At 34.6% G+C, this 21487-nt stretch overlaps 2 protein-coding genes across 2 annotated transcripts; both read left to right on the top strand.

The window, feature by feature from the left end:
• Window positions 1-1716: 1716 nt before the first annotated feature.
• LOC103988656 (uncharacterized) lies at window positions 1717-9832 on the top strand. The gene is made up of 8 exons (XM_009407259.3): window positions 1717-2035; window positions 5593-5946; window positions 6325-6445; window positions 6586-6898; window positions 7126-7198; window positions 8517-8607; window positions 8687-8766; window positions 9550-9832. The coding sequence occupies exons 1-8, from the start codon at window positions 1949-1951 to the stop codon at window positions 9691-9693; spliced, it is 1263 nt and encodes a 420-aa protein (XP_009405534.2). The 5' UTR covers window positions 1717-1948; the 3' UTR covers window positions 9694-9832.
• Window positions 9833-11159: 1327 nt separating this feature from the next.
• On the top strand, window positions 11160-20940 carry LOC135612056 (serine/threonine-protein kinase RUNKEL-like). Its single transcript, XM_065107825.1, has 10 exons — window positions 11160-11315; window positions 11391-11480; window positions 11735-11787; window positions 11956-12031; window positions 14905-14966; window positions 15048-15126; window positions 15398-15457; window positions 15571-17202; window positions 17753-18622; window positions 19415-20940. The coding sequence occupies exons 1-10, from the start codon at window positions 11268-11270 to the stop codon at window positions 20534-20536; spliced, it is 4092 nt and encodes a 1363-aa protein (XP_064963897.1). The 5' UTR covers window positions 11160-11267; the 3' UTR covers window positions 20537-20940.
• The last annotated feature ends 547 nt before the right edge of the window (window positions 20941-21487 follow it).

Below are 21487 nucleotides of genomic sequence, written 5' to 3'. Positions count from 1 at the left end.
ATGGACAACATTAATATCCCCTTTTAAGAAAGATCTATCATATCAGATTTGATTGAGCAAATATCTTTAGTGGAATTTGATACCATGGCAAGTTTGGTTGATTTGGAGTTCACTCATCTTGATATGATTGGCGAATATTCACCATATCACCATGTCAGTAGTAATCACAACTTAATTAATCATTTATCAGAAATATAAATCCATTTTCTTTGAAGTTCTTCTTTCCCAAAAACGTGTCCGTACATTTTTTTATGTGTAAGCTTCAAACTTTTCGAGGTCAGAATGAACTCACTCGATTAATCGAATGAATAAATAAAGAATAGAAGTTCACATAAAGATTGGCTACGCAATAAATATGTGTTCATATCTTATCCAATGCATTTAATGTCATGAAAACTTGTGCTGTATTCCCCATCTCCGTATCCCAACTTTTGTATGGAGAAGATGAACTTTAAGATCATACGTGAACAGTTGAAACCACAATCAATCAACGGGTAAAGATGAACTTTATGATCGTATATACAAGTTTTCATATTTTGACCAGAATATATTTTAATTTTAATTTAGAATACCAAATAAAAATAAGATATTATCATGTAGCCGACTTTGAGACATTATATAACTTGTTGTTGTTGTACCTGTTTGCTCTGTAAATAAATCTCTATAAGTTTAGCTTTTTTTTTTGGGTCATAATTACCTCTCTTAATTAAATTTGACAATTGTGGTCAAGATTAATCTTCATGAATTAAGTCAAATTAATTTTGTAACCTCATTTAAATGCTGGCAAACATAAGAGATTAAACAATTTTTTTAAAAATAATAAATCCTATTTATATTTTTAATTGTGATTATCTTATATATATATATATATTTGTTTAATTATGTAAATAAATATATAATATATAAAGGAACAATTCTCGGAAAAAAAGCCTTTAGATTTGAAAATTTTTCAGAAAGCACCCCAAGTTTGAAAAATTCTCACATAGCATCTCTCTGATTTTTATTTTTACTAATTTTTTTAAAAAATATTTTTTTCTCAAACCCATCATCACTTTCACCTTGCATTGCTACATGCAACTCTCGTCGCATGGCTCATAACCATTGTCCGGGGAAGAGTTGTCACCGTTGATAACCCGATTGACCCCCTCTACTTACAACCCTTACGTGAAGGCTTGTTATCATACTTTCATCGTTGCTTATGATAAGGTCGCACAACCGCTTTGTGCCCTTGCTCATAGTCTTAATCATTGGTTATGTAGGCTGCCTATATCATCACAGGTCTAATGGGGTTCGACGAGAGTCGTGAAAGTTTGACGGAGGGAGGAGGGCTGGTGTGATGAAGGGGAGCGACCGATGGGAGAGACGAGGTTAGTCGAAGGGTGATTGTCAATTAGGCATAATGGTTATTTTGAAAAAAAAACATAAGAATTTGTTAGTCGAAAAATCCTTAAACTTATAAATCTTTTTAAAATTTATCTATATCTATAGACTATTTTTAGTATTTAAAAAATTTTATAGTATTAATTTAGTAGTAATCATGATCAGTAATAATTAACTTAAATTTATTGAAGGTATATATATATATATATATATACACACACATCGGGTTCCTTGAGATATGGTATTACATGGACTGGAGATTCCGTCTTCTCGTGACTCACTGATGTTGAAATATGATCCGTCTGATGTGAGACAGCGGTGCCCACCAATGGTAAACCAGAACTCGGGAATCCCCTCATTTACCCTGGCATTAACCACGGCCCAATTACTCCTCTCCTTCCTTTTCCTGTTGCCTTCCACCGTCGTCGTCTTCTCTGCCCATGAATGAATCTGTATTTAATGACTTTAATTTCTGGTGGAAGACGCTTTACTGGCCATCGCTGTTGTCATCTACATAATACGACTGCGCCAATCTCCACTCTTTCCTCTACCAGTGGCTCGCGAAGGAATGGAAGACGAATCTGTGACCGGCCCCCAGGGCGCCAATGAAGCTGCCTCGTCCTCCTCCTCCCCATCCTCCTCCCCCTCTCAAAAGGTCGGTCCTTCCGAAACTTTGTATTTCTAAGTTTTTTTTTTTGTTGCTCTGATCGCGGAGTAGAAGAGAGTCGTGGGATCCGCCCTCATTTCCCTTTCCATTTTTCTATTTCTTTTCTGTTCTCTTGATTCGCTGATGTTATTTCTTGCTGCCAATTAGGCTATGTCTCTGTTTCGCAATCGATGAATAGATGGAAAACTGTCATCTTTGATGGATCTACTTCTTATTTCCATGTTATTTTAATAATTTTTTTCCAACGATTGACCGTGATCTCTAAGAAACTGTCGGTGGCAAATTATTAAGTGGTATTCGTTCCTATTTTGTGGCAAATCATGTATATATATATATATGTATGTATATATATATATATATGTATGTATGTATATATATATGTATGTATGTATATACATATGTATATATGTATGTGTATATGTATATATGTATATGTATATATGTATATATACATATACATATATACATATATACATACATATATACATATATACATGTATGTATATATACACATATGTATATATATCTTCCTGTTTTCTTTCTTTTGTTTACTAGAATTCTTACAGGTGATTGAGCCACTAATTTCAGAATTTTTATGTGTAAAAAGCAATAAACACGGAAGATTAGCACAATTACTTCTGTTGATGGTAAATCATTAAATGGTTATTTCTTTACTTTTGTGATTATTGTTTTTAATTATTCAGTTGTGTTTTTGCCTGACAATTATGATGATGATTCTTCATAAAGTAATCTTGATGCAATTTATTTGCAGTTGGGATTTTTTTGAATTAATCATTAAAATTTATACACAGTCGGCATTATGCGCTGTATCAGATCACTTTTTGTGTTTTGATGAGTGTTGCTTGGGAACTTACATCAGAAATGAGTTCTGAAATTAATATAGATCGGTGTGTACTGTCTATGAAGATGATGAGGAAGACTAAAAGGGAACTTTTAATTCAACATAAACTGTAGAACCTGAGTTACTAATACAGATAAAGTATGAGATATGCTTGCTCATTCGGCCAAATTTAGGAACTTATGTCTACATGGAATGCTTTTACAGCTTGGTAGAGGTTTTGGTCAGAGAACATATCGGTTTCTTGTCTTGAAACAGTCTGTGTTTACATAAACCACATTAGTGTGAGTAGCATGAAGCCTTATTTTACTGAAGAAGTAAAGAGGACACTGAAGTTGCAAGGATCATCACAAACTTAATGTGTAGCATGAGAGTTTATACTGCAAGTGTGCATGATTAAACTTGTCGTATATTACTCTATATGCTCTAACAGCTTGTGTGGGTCAGACCGTCAGAGTACTTGCTTTTGGATCCATTTGAAGATTGTAAAACATGGTTGCTTCTAAAGAATGTAAGACATGTTTTGTCTAATTAATGGTCTTGTTGCCTTATAAGTTTTTAACTTATATTGTAGCTGTAGGGTTGTGCACCGTGAGCTCTCAGAGATTTTTTCTCCAGTTCTAATTCTGTAATAATGTTAGTCATTTCATTACACGTGCATAGTCTTCTGCCCATTTAGGTTATTTAGTTTTCTTGTGATTGCTATTTTGAGAAAAGGCTCTTCCTAATGTGGTAAGAGTGACAATAAAGGTTATTCGGTACCGAGGTTTGCATCTCAAACCAAGAAACTTAGCTCATGTTCTACTGTTGTTGGATAACTAATGTTATAAATATATTTTTTTGTATTGTGTCATGTCCTTGTTCTTTTTAAGGATATGTTCTACTTATGCATACAAGTATGTATCTATGTCATATATATGCTTTCCTTCATGCGATGACTTATAACTAATGGCCAATAACTTCATAAAGTGTTTTGCATCAATAAGATGCTTTTGATAACAATATGGTGAAGTTACTAAGTCTTCATGCTCATCTACTTGAGGGTTGAGCCTTTTTATTTATCTTCAAGTGATTGTATTCAGGATTTTAAATAGCAATCGATACTTATTTTTCCCAGTATAGGCTAGTTTACCATACCATAGCAATTTGACAGTTGGTGAACCGGTGTTAAACTGAGATTTAAGTTTTTGAATGTATACCATCTATATTGTCCATTTTTTAGATTTAAAAAGAAATTAGGAGGCTCAGTTAACACATTTTTCTATTAATTGACTAAACTTGTCAACTATCGCTAAGTCACAGATGACTCCTTGTCTACTCCCCATGCAACTTGAAACTTTAATATGGGCTTCTCATTCTGAATCATGAATTCACGATAACATTGCACCTTTGCTCATAATAATACATGATTATAAATCTGAAATTAAGGATATCATGTTGTCAATTTTATAAAACTATAGATACAGTAAAGACAAATAAAATCCGTATGTGTTTTTGCTCTTTTCCTTAAGAAAAATATTTTAAAAACAACAAAAACATTAAACAATAGAGAGTAAGAAAATCAATGAGATCATTTCTTACAAATCCCCTATTTCCACAATTATCAATCCAACTAGATACAATGACTTATTACTTGAATCAAATATCTAATGGCAACCGACCTAAGTGATTCAGTATGTATAATGATCCAATATGATGAAATAACTGATCAAACACCTCATAAACCTTAATTACTTTATATGAATAAAATGTCGCTCATGCACATTTTAATTCTTCTATATCAAGAAAGTACATGACGTGCTTATAATAGGTTGGTTCAATGACTTCTTGGATATATGTTTAAGGTAACTTTACATCTACAATTCTGGTCTTTTATCTGTTCTTCATGATGCTGGTGCTGTAAAGAATAAAAATACGCCTACCAATTCATGAATTTAGATACAGTTCCTTGCATAGTTTGTTTCTTCATCTGTGGCTTTGTTCTCCTCTTCTTCAGTGGGATGTATTGATGTTTTACTTGATGCGTAGTATAATGAGAAAAAAGGTCATTTGTATCAACATGGTCAGGCATTTAAATCTGATCATTCTTCTGAAGAAACAAAAAGATTGTGTAGATTATGAACTGTATTATGGATAACTAACAAACAATTACTTCTGTTGTCAATAAACTGTAACAAGTGTTTTCTTCCTGTAAAGATGGTCCTGTTAGTTTGAGGTTTAATCATCAGTTCCAAAAGAAAATGAATTTCAGATGAAAAATATTATAACAGCTAAAGTAAAGCTAGACTTGGTTTTTTCAGGAATTGGAGTGTTGACCCTTGAAAATTCTTCTTGCTCACTGTCACAATTTTATTAATGTCTGGAATGTTTTTATCTAACTGCAACAACATCTAAGTTGGCTTCCAATTTTCTTTTAAAACAGTAAGTAGTGGACTTGAGCTTTCTTTCCAAAGCAAGTTGGTTTTGGGACTTTCTGCTGCCTCTTCATGACAATTGCTGTGCATATTCTGTGTTGTTATCTGATGCAATGTACATAAAAATCATGAATATTTTGGTGCACTAGGATCTCTTATAATGATTTATGTTCCCCTAATATGCCCATTATTATCAACTCTGTTTGCCTCTAGTTCTTTGTCTGGTTACATAACCAGAACTTGAAAGTTATCCGGAAGTCTGTTCTATGCAGATTGAACACCAGACCCTGCAACCAATAGTTGAAGGCATTACTTATCTGAATTCTAGTAATGCAACAGATCTCGCTCTTCAAATACCCTCTAGAGGCACTTCATCTAGTGGAGGTTTTTCTCGTGGGCGAAGCTTCAAAAACAAGACACCTGTAGTTGATGGAGAGAGAAGTTCGCTTCTAAATCCTGTACTTGCTGAAGATCCAGACAAAAGGGAGGGCACTGAAACTGCTTTTTATGCTAATATTGTGTCAGCTTTTTCATGGAAAAGATGCACATCACTTCCTAATACCCCAGCACCCTGTTTATCTCCTTCACCTGTCAATAACAGGGCATATGAACAGCAGAGCTCCCAGGTAGATTTGTTTCTCTTGCTTATTCGGAGGGTTGCTCAAAGTTCAGTATAATGTTTTGTCGATGACTAGAAAGTTCTCCTTAAAATATTCTTTTGTTCACTGCAGTTTAGATTCCTTTTCATTTGTTTTCTATGCAATATGCAGCTGTGTTTCTGTTGAGGAAGTCATATTTCAGGCAGTGTGGTGGTGAATCTTGTATTAGGAAACTATTTCAATGGAATGTCTAGAATATTGCTTCTTGCTGATCCATGGCTTTCTCTTAATTGTTACAATTGTCTCCATCTTTTCTTGTACTAGACTACTAGGGCTTTATCTATGGAATGAAGTCCTTCGTATTACTGATGATTAAACTATTTGATCAGTTATATGCTTTTGCAGAAGCCAGCTGCACAATCTAAAGTTCCAAGATCACTGTCTGTACCTGTACGAAATATTGTTATTGTCAGATCTGTATCTTTCTCTGTTCAAAATGAGGACACGTCTTCAGAGCCTCCTGATGGTAATCATTTGACAAATTTCTTCTGACATTGTTTATGCATGATTCCATATAATACTAGATCTTGAACTATCTTGTTTCAACATTTTATGCTTTTTCTTTTTTCACATTGGTAGCATAGTTTATACTTCATTTAAAGACAGATCAACAAGGTCCAATGACTGAGGATAATGATGAAGAGATTCCTGAAGACGAAGCAGTTTGCAGGATTTGTCTAATTGGGCTAAATGAAGGTGGAAATTGGCTTAAGATGGAGTGTAGTTGCAAAGGTGCCCTAAGGCTCATACATGAAGAATGTGCTGTGAAGTGGTTCAGCCTGAGAGGCAACAAGAAATGTGAAGTCTGCAGCCAAGAGGTTCTCAATTTGCCAGTAACTTTGTTACGTATTCAGAATGCTGCTCATAGGGACAGTGGTCAGCAACATCCTGGACAGAGCTCAAGTTTGTTGTTAACCAGGTATGTGTTTTTAAAAGCTGTTGGTACTATCAATCTATCATTTTATATGTAATAGTAAAATGAGCTTATAATTGACCTAGTTCAAAGTTAAAGAAATAAATTGCTTGTTTGTTCTAAGTTTATGATTTTCATTAACATTATATGTAAGAGACATGTTGTATTTCTAAGGATATCTCTAGCAAATTATTATCTTCTTTTCATATATGTTTAATTTGTATCTTTTGCAGGACGTGGCAGGATGTGGCTGTGCTGTTGCTTATCAGCGCAATGTGTTACTTCTTCTTCCTTGAGCAGCTACTGGTACAACTAAATCTTCCTATGTTAGAAGAAAAATGTCCACAGTGAATACAAAGTTTCTGAATCTAAGAGTAGACTCATGCTATTTTATAAATCTTCGCAGTGATAATTTAATTTTTTTTGTTTGCCGTCTTTATCTGATAAAATTATCAGTATGAATAATTGTTTACTTTTGGAAGTTGCTATTGGACTTTAGCACAATGAGCTCCTGCCCCTAAAGTATGAATTTGTGAATGTTAAAACGATTTCTAGTTTGGTGAAGCGATATAATATGGATAAGTTAGGTGTTAATGCACCATGCATGGTTATAAGCTTCCTTTGGTAAAAGTATCAAAGCAACACTATGAAAAAAATCATTCTGTCTTTTTCTTTTTTTAAAGAAAAATTGACTTTGTTTGTGCATAAAATATGAATCCCTACCTTTACCTAAAGACTTCTTGGATTGTAGAACTGTGCTCTTCATCTAATTCTGATCTATATATAAGCTAGTGTATTGACCAAATATGTTTTACGAGTGATGGATAATAATTTGATTAGAATAAATTTTGAAGACTTCAAAATTTTGTTAAATTGGCTACATTTTACTGACTAATCTAGACTAGATAATTTACTCTCTTTGGATGCTAAATAAAATACAACCATATATATATATATATATATATATATATATATATATATATATATATTGAAACTCTCGAGCACCTATGTATTCCAGTGCATGCTATCTTCTGGACAGGGAACAAATGGATACAGAACAGATGTTTCGTTCTCTTTATCATATTGCAGTGGTGGCATAGTCTGTAGGGAGAACTTCAAATGAAGGTTGTCTGCACCTAGGCTTCTGATGCGCATGGAGACGTTTACTGGACTCTGTCTTGGCAACAATAGAGAAACTGTAATCATTTCAAACAAAGATCTAGTTGGCATTGACATAGGTGACTTTTGACAGTAACCAAGGTGGAATAGAACCAAATTGTATTACACGTCGTTTGAGGATCTAGCACAACTGTTGATCTTCAATGGAAATTTAGTTATAGCAGTTATAACGAGAGGATAGCTCATGGACATGCTAAGTGATGCATCTTCAGAAGTCTTGTTATGGAAGAACCAGATACCTCTTTTTCCCACCTATTGTTCCATTGAAAATTTATAATATAGGAACCAATGTGTACTTTTATACTAAGCGAAATACCAGTTTCTCTGGACTGTTTATTTGTCAAATATCTGCTCCTATTTTTTATGTTTTAAAATTGTCTGTGATTATTCTCATGTTTTCTTTTTTTATCATTATGTTATAAATATTTTTCTCTGTTTGGCATAGGTTAATGACATGAAATTGCATGCCGTTATGGTTGCTGCACCATTTTCACTGACTCTGGGTCTCTTAGGATCAGTGTTTTCAGTGGCATTAGGTAACTGATTTGTTGAAAAAAAAAGAAGACAATTATTGATATGGTATAAATGGATATTATGACACATTTCTTGATGCAGCACGCAAGGAGTATGTTTGGGCTTATTCAGCTTTTCAATTCTCGCTTGTCATTATATTTCTTCATCTATTCTATTCTGTGGTAAGCAATTGGTACATATTTTTTCTAGCCTTTTGTAGTATTCATAGCTTCAACTAATAACACTAGTTAGGAAATATGTATATGTAAAAGAACAGAAAATGAATGCTTCTTTCACTCTTTTTATGTTTCTATGGTAGACAATGATCATGAACGTGAACCTTTGGTTGATCTTTTATATTTTTTTCTCTGATATATTTCTCTCTCCAACAACATATTCGCACTTGAGAGTCCTCTTGTCATTAAATAACATAGTGAACAAGATCTGTTGCTTGGTACTCCACTAAATCTGTTGTTTCTCTTTATGGTATGCTCTCACAAAGCATTTCATTATCCTGCATGCAAACATTTTATTATTTGCTTATGAAGAAAAAAAGAAAGAAAATGAGAGAGATAAACAGACAGATCTACATGTGCATGCACACACAGCGATATATATATCGAAAGAGAGGGAGATACTTTTGACTGGTTACCTACAAATGCAAAATCCCCTTAAACGATCCTTAAGGTCTCTATAATCTGGCACAACCATCGTGTGAAATTCTCTCAATGCAGTGCTCACCATTTTGCAAATTCTTGGAATTATCGAAGAAATTTCTATTTGAAGTTGTCCTACAGTCTTTTTGGATGGTAGATAAAGCATATTATCATATTGTAAGTTTTGCTTTCCCTAATGGACACTGATAATACGATATGATAAGTTGAACTAGTTTTTCTAGAAGAATTTAATCACTATTCATAGCATGCGAGTTGTTTGACTAAACAGGGTTTTCTCCTCTGCTGCAGATTCAATTGAAAGCAGTTTTTGCAATCCTGATCGCGTCGTTTGCTGGATTTGGTATTTCAATGGGAATTAATTCGTTGTTTCTTCAGTTCTTTGCATGGAGAGATCGGGCTGTCCAACAACAAATGAACACTAACCCAGTGTAGATGAATCATATCTGTAACACATGAGCCGTCCAGTTACATTAAATCTACATATTTATTAGCTGTTATCTTATTAAAAATTCAGATACAAGCAAATTTCTATAAATAATAGTCCAAGTTGATCCTTGGAGTTTGATGACCAGGAATTATGCAAAGTTGATTTGAATGATGCTCAACTCTTTATTCATTTGCATTATTCTTTTTCTGTCACTATGTCACTATCTTTAGTATTTTTTTAATTCAATTTTTTCTATATATATGTGTTATTTAGATTTGTATATTGTGAATCCTTGAGGAGGTTATTGAATTTATTGAACATATTATCAATGTTTTGTAAGTTGATTGATTATGAGTTCAAATAACTTATGAGATTGCGCCGTTGCAAGGCTCCCGACAAAAAAAACTTATATTGTTAACTTATTTGTTTGGCATTCCTTAAATCTTGGGCTCTAACTTTCTATTTCTAAATGAAGCTTGAATCTCCATTGGCACCAAAATATGAACTGATGACTGTTATGCATGTGACAAAAGCTGTTCCAATAAGATGAACATGTTTTTTCTTTTCTAAATTTGTATTATATAACTATATTCCTTTTTATGCATTGCAGTTTATTTGCTTATACTGATATATGTTGAACCTTTAGAAATAATTGCCAATCCCTTATAAGAATGCTCACAATAATTGCAGCTTGTGCAAGAAGTATGATGGTGGACTTCAAAGAATTAAAATATGCACCTTATCAATTTTTTATTATTAAATATTTATTATTTTTTAAAGAAAAAATTCCCTTCACCTAATTAAAATTCATATTACCACTGAATTGTATGTTTATTGTAAACCTCATCCAATAAGCCATTTAAAGTCTTGAGATCAAATTCTGCATTCATCCTTTCCCTTTTGTATATATATATAGCTTTATACCAATAAACTCAATCTCACATGATCCAATCATTTAGTATAAGAGGTTTTTGAACTATGTTAAACTATTTTAGGATACAATATAACACAATTAATATTTAAATTATTTATCTATGAGTTAAAAACAAAAGATTCGTCTTTAACTCCTATAAATTCATTTAAATCATTTTCTACTTGAGACCTCAAGTAATTAGTTATCATTAGCATCCTGATTTTTATATATTTTAAAAATTATATTAAAAATTATATATTTATAAAATAAAATATTTAATCCTATTTCTTCTTACGCCGTTATCCATTATCAAATATCTCGATACTTAACAACGTGTTAGAAGCTCAAACACTCATACAGCACGCAGCTCAAACAGTTGCCACGGAATCAACGCCCCTAATCGAGACTGGGCCCACCGAGGCACACTCGATGGGCTCCCACACGAAATGGATTTCAATTTGTTTTCGATGTCGCCATTTCCCGCCTCTTTCCTCGCCTTGAAATTTGAATAAAGCTATAGATTGGATCCCTGCACAATTAATCCGAAGCCCCTCTTGTCGTACTCCTTTTGCGTTTCGCCCCTCCGCTCTTCCCCTCGTTTTAACTCGTCCCTTCGTCCCCAACGCTCAACCTTGAGCGCCGAACCCTATCCCATCCTATCCCGGCATGAATAACTACCATATCTACGAGGCGATCGGGCGTGGAAAGCATTCGGTACGTCTCCGTCCTCGCCGCATTCGCATCTCACCACCGGTCTTTCTCGATTTCTAGGGTTTTGTTTGGTTGCAGGTGGTTTACAAAGGAAGAAAGAAGAAGACGATCGAGTATTATGCGATCAAGAGCGTGGAGAAATCCCAGAGGTCGAAGATACTTCAAGAAGTAAAGACACGATGACTTGTAGCACCTTATTTTTAGTTAAATTATCGAACTCCGGCATAGATTTATTGGATGATCCTGAGGGATTATCTTTTATACAGGTGTCAATTCGTGTTATAGATGATTAGTCGATCTGTTCTTGTGGCCGTTTACCCATTCTTATGCACATGAATGCTTAATTACTGAGCATTTACTTCTTTCTTTACACTTTTTTTCTACTGAGCAACTTCTATTGTTCTGATCTTTGGTCCATGTAGGTACGGATGCTTCACTCGCTGAGTCATCCAAATGTATTGAGGTTTTATTCTTGGTAAGATATAAGTAGGCTTGTCTAAGTATTTTTCTTGTGGTAAGCCTTCTTTGTATATTCTGTATAAAAGTGTTCTAAAGACCTTATCTTAGTCATCTGTTCCCTTGTAAATTTTGATGAATTTTTCGTTTCCAACTACTTTATAGGATTATATAATGTTATTTTCAGGTATGAAACCTCTGCCCACTTGTGGCTGGTACTCGAATATTGCGTTGGTGGGGATATCTTGGCATTATTGAAGCAGGTACTTAATAAGCTTGCCCGTTACTCATATCAATTGCTCAGGGTTCAGCATAGGAAAGGTGCAAGAATGACATACAATGTATATAACAAAGAATTATGATTGAAATAAACTGATTTGATGAATATACATATGTAAAAAACACTTTGAACTGATTGATTCTTTCAAGCATGCTTCTCGTAGGCCAAGATGCTTTTTTGCATTTTACTTTTAGGTAAAATAGATACCTGATTATCCTTGTCTTCCTACCAAGGTCCAATGCTATGATGGATATCCATAATGATAAGACAAGTAGACTATATTTGTTTTGGCTGACTTTTGGAAGATTACAGTATTTAATTATATAAAAGGAAGGAGTCTTACAGCTATGGCTGCCATTTCTAATAATTATTTTAGAATATGGTTCTTAGATATGATTGTTCTTGACTTTCATATTTAGAAAGGACAATCCGTATAAAAGTGATGGCTGCTTGATCCATAATAAATCTACTTCGTACTCACAAAAAATGTTGCTTAAACAATGAAGTTGGTCTGGTTTTGTTTTTCTTGTATTTTAGGGAGCTTTTATAGTTAAGCAAATGATTTAATCTACTCTAATTTCTTTTCACTTTCTTCAACTTCTTTATAATCTTTTACCTTTTCATATCCTTCTCTTTCCCTCTTGAAATGAAGCTTCATCAATTTGCTCCTTTGGTCTTTCCTTTCATGATATTGGTTACAAGTATGTGGAGGTGAAATATGAACATTTGAGTAATGTTACTCCTATATTCTTGACTGTAAATTTTGTACTACTTCTCAAAGTCTTATGAGTTGTGTTTTTTGTTTTTCTTGTTGTGGCGGTGAGCAACCTATTTAATATATATGGGTGAAATTCCAGTTTGTATCTTGAGTAGCAACAACATTTCTATGAGCAACAGCCTCCTTAGAGGGAGATCTGGTATATTTAACATCTTTAGAATTTGATTAAACAAAAATAACATAGAATGGATTCATCAAAAACTAATTATGCAAGAGATTCAGCTGGGATTTAGTTGGTTGATTTGGGTCTTGACTCAAATCCAATCTAAACCAATCATTTTCTTTTTTAGTATGAATGCTGGGATTTAATAGTGTAGGTTTTTAAAGTGCTATGAATAGTAAAGATCAGTACTAACTTGCTTCAGCTATTAAGCTTTGGCTCTTGTAGTGTCTTATGGGTTAATGAAGAGATTTTTGGATTGCTAGGATTGTACATCATAACAAATCCCTCCTTTGAAATCTATTTTATCCCCAAGGTGGTGCTTCTAAAATGATCTTTGCTGTATCTTGTTGAGTTGACTTCTGAAAGGATTTTGTTGAGCCTGAAATTTTGTGGGAAAAAAAGGACTTTTATAAGGTTTTATAGATATAAATTATATTAGTCTCTTAGACTTGGAATACATTTCTTTGGTTTGTTCAAGTTGATTTGTTTTTTGGTTTGTATCCCATCTTATGGGATGTTCTGTACCTTTGAGGTGGTTCAAATGTGTGATCTTCAATTGGATAATCAACGAGTGAAGATCTTTATCTTTCATTTTTATTAATTGGTCAACCAAAGTAATGCCTCATGCTGGTTATGGTGGCATGGATTAGAAAATTGCCTTGTATGGGTATGAACCAGGTGGTAATGCTGGTCCGATATAGAATTGGACCATAGGTTAGCCCATTTTGGATGGTTTGGGCTTGGTTTAGGGTTTATATTTAAAGATTTTTCATCAATACAACCTTTTTCTCTCTCTTCTTCTCTCTCAAGATTGCCATCAACCCCCAAACCTCATGCCCTAAGGTACTTCCCGCACAAGAGTTACCTTGCTCGCTGCCCCTAGTTGTCGGCCCGCTTGCCTGGTCAATACCACACTAACCATAGAAGTTTGGATTATTATTGTGGGTTTTCATTGAACGTCAATTACATAGCTGATCACATTAGTTTAACTAGTGATGTTGCCTTTTACAAAGCTGGATTTCATTTGAGAGATCCTAATAGCTTACCTCAAATAGTTTGGACCTTATGTTTTGTTGTATATTTATTTCTAAAAAATTGTAATCAAATTGGGACTTGTCATATAATGGCAAGCATGAACAACGCACTGGGTTACCATTCTACTTGTGTTCCTTTATATCCATCCTAAGTTGGTAAACCTGGGTAATGTCAATAATGATGATTGGGCATCAGAGATCAATGGTATCTACAAGTCAACCCCAAGTACTGTTCTAAGAAAGTTTCATGTTAGTTATTGACTACTGAACGTAATCATCTTTGTGTGGAGCTTAGGTCTATTTTTACCCAGTAATTGCATTTACACACATGATAAGTTGACATTTTCTCTGAATTAAAATCCCAACATTCTTTATCCTATCTGTGTGTATGTATGTGAACAGCAGCCATGACCATGCCACCTACGCATATTATCGATCGATTGTTTGATAGATTTAATTGTTTTCAGGATATCCTCTCTTCAGAGTTATCACATTGTGATGGTAAGACTAATATTTGTATTGTAATATGCACATATTTTATCTTAATGGCATATTTTGCATTGAACTTTTCAATTGAGAAAATATTTATGCTGTTCTATTTCTTTCTCATGTTTATATAGATATTTCGGTAGTGTTCAGAACAAAGCAGGTCTTGTGTTTGATTTTTTTCTTTTCATAATTTTGTCTGCTAATTGAATGTTCTCAATAACTAATTGAATATTCATATATATAATTAGTGCATGTGAGATCGGACAAGATATGTTTATATTGGTTCCTAAAAATTCTGTTATATTTTTGGCTTGAATTATGAACTCATTTACATTTTTTTAACTGTTTCTGGTTCTTTCAAGTTAACGTTCTTGCTTCTGACATGCTTGCAGGATGGCCAGCTTCCTGAAAATTCCATTCATGACTTAGCCTCTGACTTGGTGAAAGCTCTCCAGTTAGTATTACTTGCCAAAGAAGTTTTATGTTTTATATGATTATTTAGTTCTGTTTATAATTCTAAAAACATAATGTATAGGTTCTTGCATTCGAAAGGAATAATTTATTGCGATCTAAAGCCATCAAACATTTTACTAGATGAGTTTGGTTGTGTCAAGGTATTCTTCTCTATTTAATACAATCCGAAATCAAAGTTTGGTAGAGGGTGAGCCCTAGTGTCATGGAAAGGTTGGTTCTTAGCTACCTGGGTGATCAGGGTTAATGTCACAAAAATGACCTCTTTGCTTATAGGGGGAATGCTGTGTACATTGGTCCTCCCTGATCCCTTTGTTGCTGGGAGCCTTGTGCACTGGGCTTCCTTTTATTTTACTATTAAAATTTGACATTGTACTGTCTTTACTATGTTTTTGTTGGTTGTATTTTGTCTAGCTTTGTGATTTTGGGTTGGCAAGGAGATTATGCGACATAGAGAAAGGCTCTCTTGCAATGGTTAGTTCCTCAACTTTTGGACTATTCATCAATCATTAAGGTGCTCTTTTAATATGATGTTCCTTATATTTGAACTATTGTTTTTCATGTTATGTTCCCAATGTATATGTTAGCTGCCTCAAGCAAAGCGTGGAACTCCCTGTTATATGGCTCCTGAGTTGTTTCAGGATGATGGTGTCCACTCCTATGCTTCTGATTTGTGGGCACTGGGATGTGTTTTATATGAATGCTATGCTGGAAGGCCTCCTTTCATAAAAAATGAGTTTACACAGTTAGTAAAGTCCATCATTTTGGATCCTGCACCACCTCTCCCTGGGAACCCATCCAGCTCATTTGTGAATCTCATAAACTCATTGTTAATGAAAGATCCAGCTGAAAGACTGGCATGGCCTGAACTTTGTGAGCATAGCTTTTGGAGAACAAAATTCTCTTCTGTGTCTCTACCTCCTCATCCTGCTTTTTCTAATATGCTTCAACTCTCTGTTAAGCCATATTTGTCAGAGAGAAATGGCGAGAAATCTTCTCAACAAAGGACACCTCAAAAGCGCCAAGAAAGTAAAATGGTCAGAGGTTATAAACAAGATGAGAATTCTAATTCGGGTAATAAGGCTTTTGATACTTCACTTAAGAATGCACAGAATAGCAGAAAAAATAGTACAAAACATGGTGGGAAACTTGAAGCTGCAAAGGGCATAAATCTTGTTAGGTTGTCAAGGATGGCCAAGTTGAATTTACAGAGGGAAAATGAGAAGCAAAACTACAGGCGTCCTCTGCTGGAAACATGTGAGAATAATGCTGAAGTGAAAATTGAGAATAATGACATGGAACTCGATTTTAGTGAGAATCCTGATGATGACTTATCTGATGATGCTGATGGATCTGAGAATCCTTCTTGTATACCTGTTGTAGATTTACAAAGCCCAAATATTGATGAAAAAATTGAAGAGATAGAGCAGAATATGAATCAATTAAATGCTGCTGTTGACAATTTTGTCGACAATGGGCCTGATGATTCCAAGAAACCAGTGCAAGAAGCTTGTTCAGAACAGCTCGAAGTGGCTGCTACGCCACCTAACAGCAGCAACAGGAAATTTCAGCAAGCAAAAGTAACTGCCGGAAGTGCAGCGGATTTAGACTCGTCTAGCTCATCTAATACTTTATTTGAAGCATTTTGGCATCCATCAGATCTCTCAGTAAAGCCAGTGATGCCTAGTAGAAAAAGTGATAAAGTTGCAGATGCTGTTCTAAATCTTCCTTTTGAATCTGTTCCTGCATGTGATTATGTTAAGCTACCGACAGAGAAATTGAATGCAATTAATAGTATGATTGTTCATATCTTAACTGGAACCTCTCAAGTTTCAGAGAAGCAGAATACAATCAGATACTTGGAAATTTTAAGTGGAAATAGTGATGCTGCAAATATCATAATCAATGGACCAGTGATGTTGTTGCTTGTGAAAATTCTGCGGCTTTCGAAGGTGTCTGCTGTGCGTGTTCAGGTTGCTTCTGCAATGGGTCTTTTGATTCGGCATTCAACATTTATTGAAACAGAACTGGCAAATTCTGGAATTATAAATTCACTGATGGATGGACTAAGGGACAAACATGACAAAGTAAGAAGGTTTTCTATGGCTGCTCTAGGAGAGCTGCTTTTCTACATCTCTACTCAAAATGATCACAGTGCCAAGGATAACAACATTAGTGAGTCTCCATCTAAGGAGAGCAGATCTACGTCTTGTTGGCAGGTTTGAATTCTCTAGTTTGCCTTTTCACTATTTCTATTTTATCAGTTGATCAGAATTGATTGTCTCAGTTGGTGCAGAGTATGTATTTGTTGCATCTCAGCCATGTTATGATTGACTTGCCGATGGTTTGTTTGATGGTTTATAATTTTGGTTTGGTACATGTTAATTGTCCTGGATGTTATACCACGAGTTATCACTGAAAAATAATAAAAAAATTAATATTGACCATTTCCAAGCTTAGGTCTTGTATTGGTCCTTGTATCACTGTCCAATCATAAATTTCTGGATTCAGCAAGTGCTGATTATATTGTATTAGTTCTTATGATCTTATCTCAAATTTTTAATTGCTTCATAAAATTATTTTTCCTGCTTATCTTATAGTTCATAAGATTAGATATTGGACTATGCTATTGATCTCATTTTTCCCTTGCATTGGCCAGACACTTTTCTGTTTTGGACTACATTGTTAGAATGCATGTAAAATTCACTTTTTTGTTTTAATTTGTCCTATATTTTGTTGCTTCTCTAATGGAAGGAATATTTAAAACAGGTTCCTAATACTGTTATTGCATTGGTCTCATCCATCTTGCGGAAGGGAGAGGATGATGTTGCCCAACTTTATGCTTTAAGAGCAATTGAGAACATATGTAGTCAAGGAGGGGACTGGGCATCTCGTTTTGCTAGTCAGGATGTTATAGGAAACCTCTGTTATATATATAAGGCTGCAGGGAAGCAGGAAAACACAAGGCTTATTGCCGGATCTTGTTTAGTTCGTCTTGCTCGTTTCTGCCCATCATGCATACAGTATGTGTTTGATAAGTTGTCATTCAAGGACACAGCATCTGCAGTAATCAAGGGCAACCCACGCGAGCAACAGATTAGTCTAAATCTTCTTATTATGTCAATTTTAAGTATGCCTATGCTGACAAACATGAACAGACATTTACTTTCGTTGGCGGAAGAAAAACACATGGTGCCTGGTCTTATATCACTTATCGAGCAGGGGGCTGAAGCTTTACGTGGAAAAGCACTTCTATTTGTAGGTCTTCTTTGTAAGAACAGCCGTAAATGGCTTTCTCAGTTCCTTAGCAATTTGAAGTTACTCTCTTTAGTTGATAGATTGGGGAAAGAGAAAGATGGATTCATTCAGCAATGTGTGGAAGCATTTGTGCATCTTGTTTCAACTATAGTCCCAGGAATCCTTGATACTGTGTCTGGTGATATGCAACAGATGATGGGTGGTAAACGTCATGGTCCTATTGCGGCTTTGACTGGACGAACGAATCCAAAGAGCAGTGCTCATGTGCTTCCAGTTATTCTTCATCTTCTTGGAAGCTCTTCCTTTAAGCACAGAGTGGTGAGCAGTCATGTCTTGCTCCAGTTGGCAAATCTGATCAAACTCCTACAGGTGCCCTTTCAGGTATAGGTCTTTTTTTACATCTTTAGTTCTCAAGTTTCTCGAGGTTATAAGTTGCTTGAATGTTTTAACACCATAGAGCTTTTTTGATTGTGTTTTTCAGTACCTAGTTTTCTGTTTTTAAAAACTAACCTGCAAAACATTCTTTTGTAAAATAGTTTATAATTCTTAGGATACCCTAATTTCTGGAACTAAAGAACAATTTATATAGAATAATTTAGTTCTCATTTATTGGATCTGTATTCTTCTATATAGGTCATAGTTCTTAGTATATATTTCATTAATAATATCATAAGATATGTTTTGTAGAATATTTTATACTATATAAAATAAAATATATAAAAATATATTACATAAATTTAATATAATAAATTGTATTGTATATTATTATCTATTACAATAAATTCTTTTATTGTTTCTCTCTCTCCTTGAATCTGAGAAACATCAAAACAAGGAAAGATTTAATATTAAAGAAGGATGTGTCCAATGCACAAGGTTTCCGCTAATTTGGGGTCTGGGGAGGATAAGACTATTTCCATGATTCGAATCTTGGTCTCCTATGTCGCAAAGGAGCAACCTTATCGTTGTTCCAAGATTGAATTTGATTCTTGAATATATGAAAAAAATTCTTGATGATAGGTCTGGATAACTCTTTGCTAGTAGAATATAGACTGCATTTTTGACTTGTCGTTGAAACTTTAAATGCAGTAAACAATCATCTTGAGTCATAAGAAGTAAGATATTAGTTGATTACCCAGGATTTATTTTACATACATTACTTTCTATGAAATGCAGGGAAGAGATGATTTCCAGATAACGTTGCTTCAGGTACTTGAATTAGTCATAGAGGAGCCTTCCGTTATTCTAGATGACCCCAAGATATTTACGGGTCGGATTCTTCCGGGCCTGGCCATTATCTATAATGGGAACAAAGATGGAGATGCCAGGTTTTTATGCTTGAAAATATTGTTTGATGTGATGGTTGCTATCTTTGATGACGCTTCATTAACTAATGACCAGCAAACAATTGAGGACTTAAAGTCAATATCTCAAACCTATTTTCTTTCTCTTTACCCGACATTGATTGAAGATGAAGATCCAATTCCTATGTATGCTCAAAAGCTTCTAGTGATGCTTATAGAATTTGACTATATAAAAGTATCAGATATTGTGCACCTGAAAGCAGTTACTCGGTGCTTTGAATTTTTGCTTGGTGATCTCTCTAATGCAAATGTGAATGATGTCAAGCTTTGTCTGGCATTGACCTCTGCTCCTGAAATGGAAACTAAACTGTTGTCTCAGCTACATGTGGTAAGAAGAATTGGAAATCTTCTTGAATTTGTGAATGCAAAGGAAATGGAGGATTTTCTTGAACCAACCTTGGGACTTTGCAAAGCATTCATTTTACGTGGAATTAGCAGCAACAAAGTTACAACTCTTTGCAAAGAACCAGCTCTATTATGCAATAGTGCTTTCAACATGAGTATTGCCGTTGACCAACAGCACTGTGTCAAGGATATCTGTGACTTTGCCAGCAACCTCACCGTGTTCCTTGATTTATTCAGGTACCCTAAAACACAGATCATGGATTTATCATCAGAGTGTGTGGTACTGTTACTTAGAGCAGCACCTAGAGAAGCCACCATGGGCATTTTGACAAATCTTCCAAAAATTATCAATCTTTTGGAATTCTTAAATCATAATGCCTTTGGCTTACAGATTCTTCGACTTTTGTATTCCCTGGTCTTTTCTTGTAGGCAATACCTTTCTCAGGCAATGATCCTATCAATACCAATAACGGCAGTTTTGAGAATAGAAACACTTCTTTCATCTCTTAAGAGCTCAGGTATTCCAGGAATTTCAGAGGCTGCCATGAATTTGACCCTTGAGTTGCAACGACTCCCTCGTTCTCTATGAGCTCTTTATATATGCCTTGGTAAAGCCATTCATTCTGAATATTTTGTATCATGTTTCATATGCCAATAGTTCCACTACTCATGGTGGTGTATGGGATTCAGGGATGTCCAGAGCCAATTTGATTTAAGAATGGTCTCCCTTTTGCTTAATAGACTTGAAGATCAAATGTTATTTCAGTGAGTTCAACATGTTCACTGGATTTACCAGATAGGTTTATGTTCTTCATGTTGGTTGATCTGGTGATCTGTAATTTTTCATCCTGTAGAATATTTGTATAGTTTTGGTCTCATAAATGACTAATCACATCAGTCTCAAAGCTTGTGTTAAACCCTATGATGACAGTTCACCTCATTTCCTGCTTGCTTGCTGAATTTTGCTTGAGTTTTTAAATAAATGTGTGGGTTTACAAGAAGCAACTGTTGCTATTTTCATTTTACAAGTGAGACTACTATTATCAAGAATGTTAAGCAAAGGTACACATTGCCTGAGAAGACACAAACTGGTTATTCATCATTACGGTCAGATATAGTGAAGTTACGGATCCCAATGTATGCTTCTGGTGTTCATTGAAATATGAATTAGAGGTGCTTACTTGCTTGTGTACATGTTTAAACTGCCCTAATCATCTTTCTGCCTTCATTTTGATGAATGCCTACCCCGTAGTAGTAATATGGATGGTGAGATTTTAGCATGCAATCCTGTCTCGGTCATCTGTTTTGCCACCCAGCGTTTCGCACAATTGAGTTATTATCTCTATTTATAAGCTAAATGTATCTTGTTTTATCCATATTTCAATATACTTTGTCCATTTAAACCTAAGTCAGTGCTTAATTCATTTGACTTGAATCTTGATGCAATTCGATCATTAAGCGAGCGTCTGGCTCTTCTTGTTCACATTAGAGGAGTTCTTATATATATATGCGAACTTGAACCGAGTCAAGTTGATGTGGT

The sequence above is a fragment of the Musa acuminata genome, chromosome BXJ1-1 (assembly GCF_036884655.1).
Source record: "Musa acuminata AAA Group cultivar baxijiao chromosome BXJ1-1, Cavendish_Baxijiao_AAA, whole genome shotgun sequence".
In the NCBI taxonomy this organism is placed as follows: Eukaryota; Viridiplantae; Streptophyta; class Magnoliopsida; order Zingiberales; family Musaceae; genus Musa; species Musa acuminata.
This window is presented reverse-complemented; position numbering and strand designations above follow the sequence as displayed.

Bases quoted from the DNA above. Each gene is read 5' to 3' on its own strand.
- LOC135612056 (XM_065107825.1), top strand. From the start codon at position 11,268: ATGAATAACTACCATATCTACGAGGCGATCGGGCGTGGAAAGCATTCG. The intron at 15,127-15,397 runs GTATTCTTCTCT...TATTTTGTCTAG, and splicing joins ATGAGTTTGGTTGTGTCAAG to CTTTGTGATTTTGGGTTGGC. The intron at 18,623-19,414 runs GTATAGGTCTTT...TATGAAATGCAG, and splicing joins TCCTACAGGTGCCCTTTCAG to GGAAGAGATGATTTCCAGAT.
- LOC103988656 (XM_009407259.3), top strand. From the start codon at position 1,949: ATGGAAGACGAATCTGTGACCGGCCCCCAGGGCGCCAATGAAGCTGCC. The intron at 8,608-8,686 runs GTAACTGATTTG...TTCTTGATGCAG, and splicing joins AGTGTTTTCAGTGGCATTAG to CACGCAAGGAGTATGTTTGG. The intron at 8,767-9,549 runs GTAAGCAATTGG...CCTCTGCTGCAG, and splicing joins TTCATCTATTCTATTCTGTG to ATTCAATTGAAAGCAGTTTT.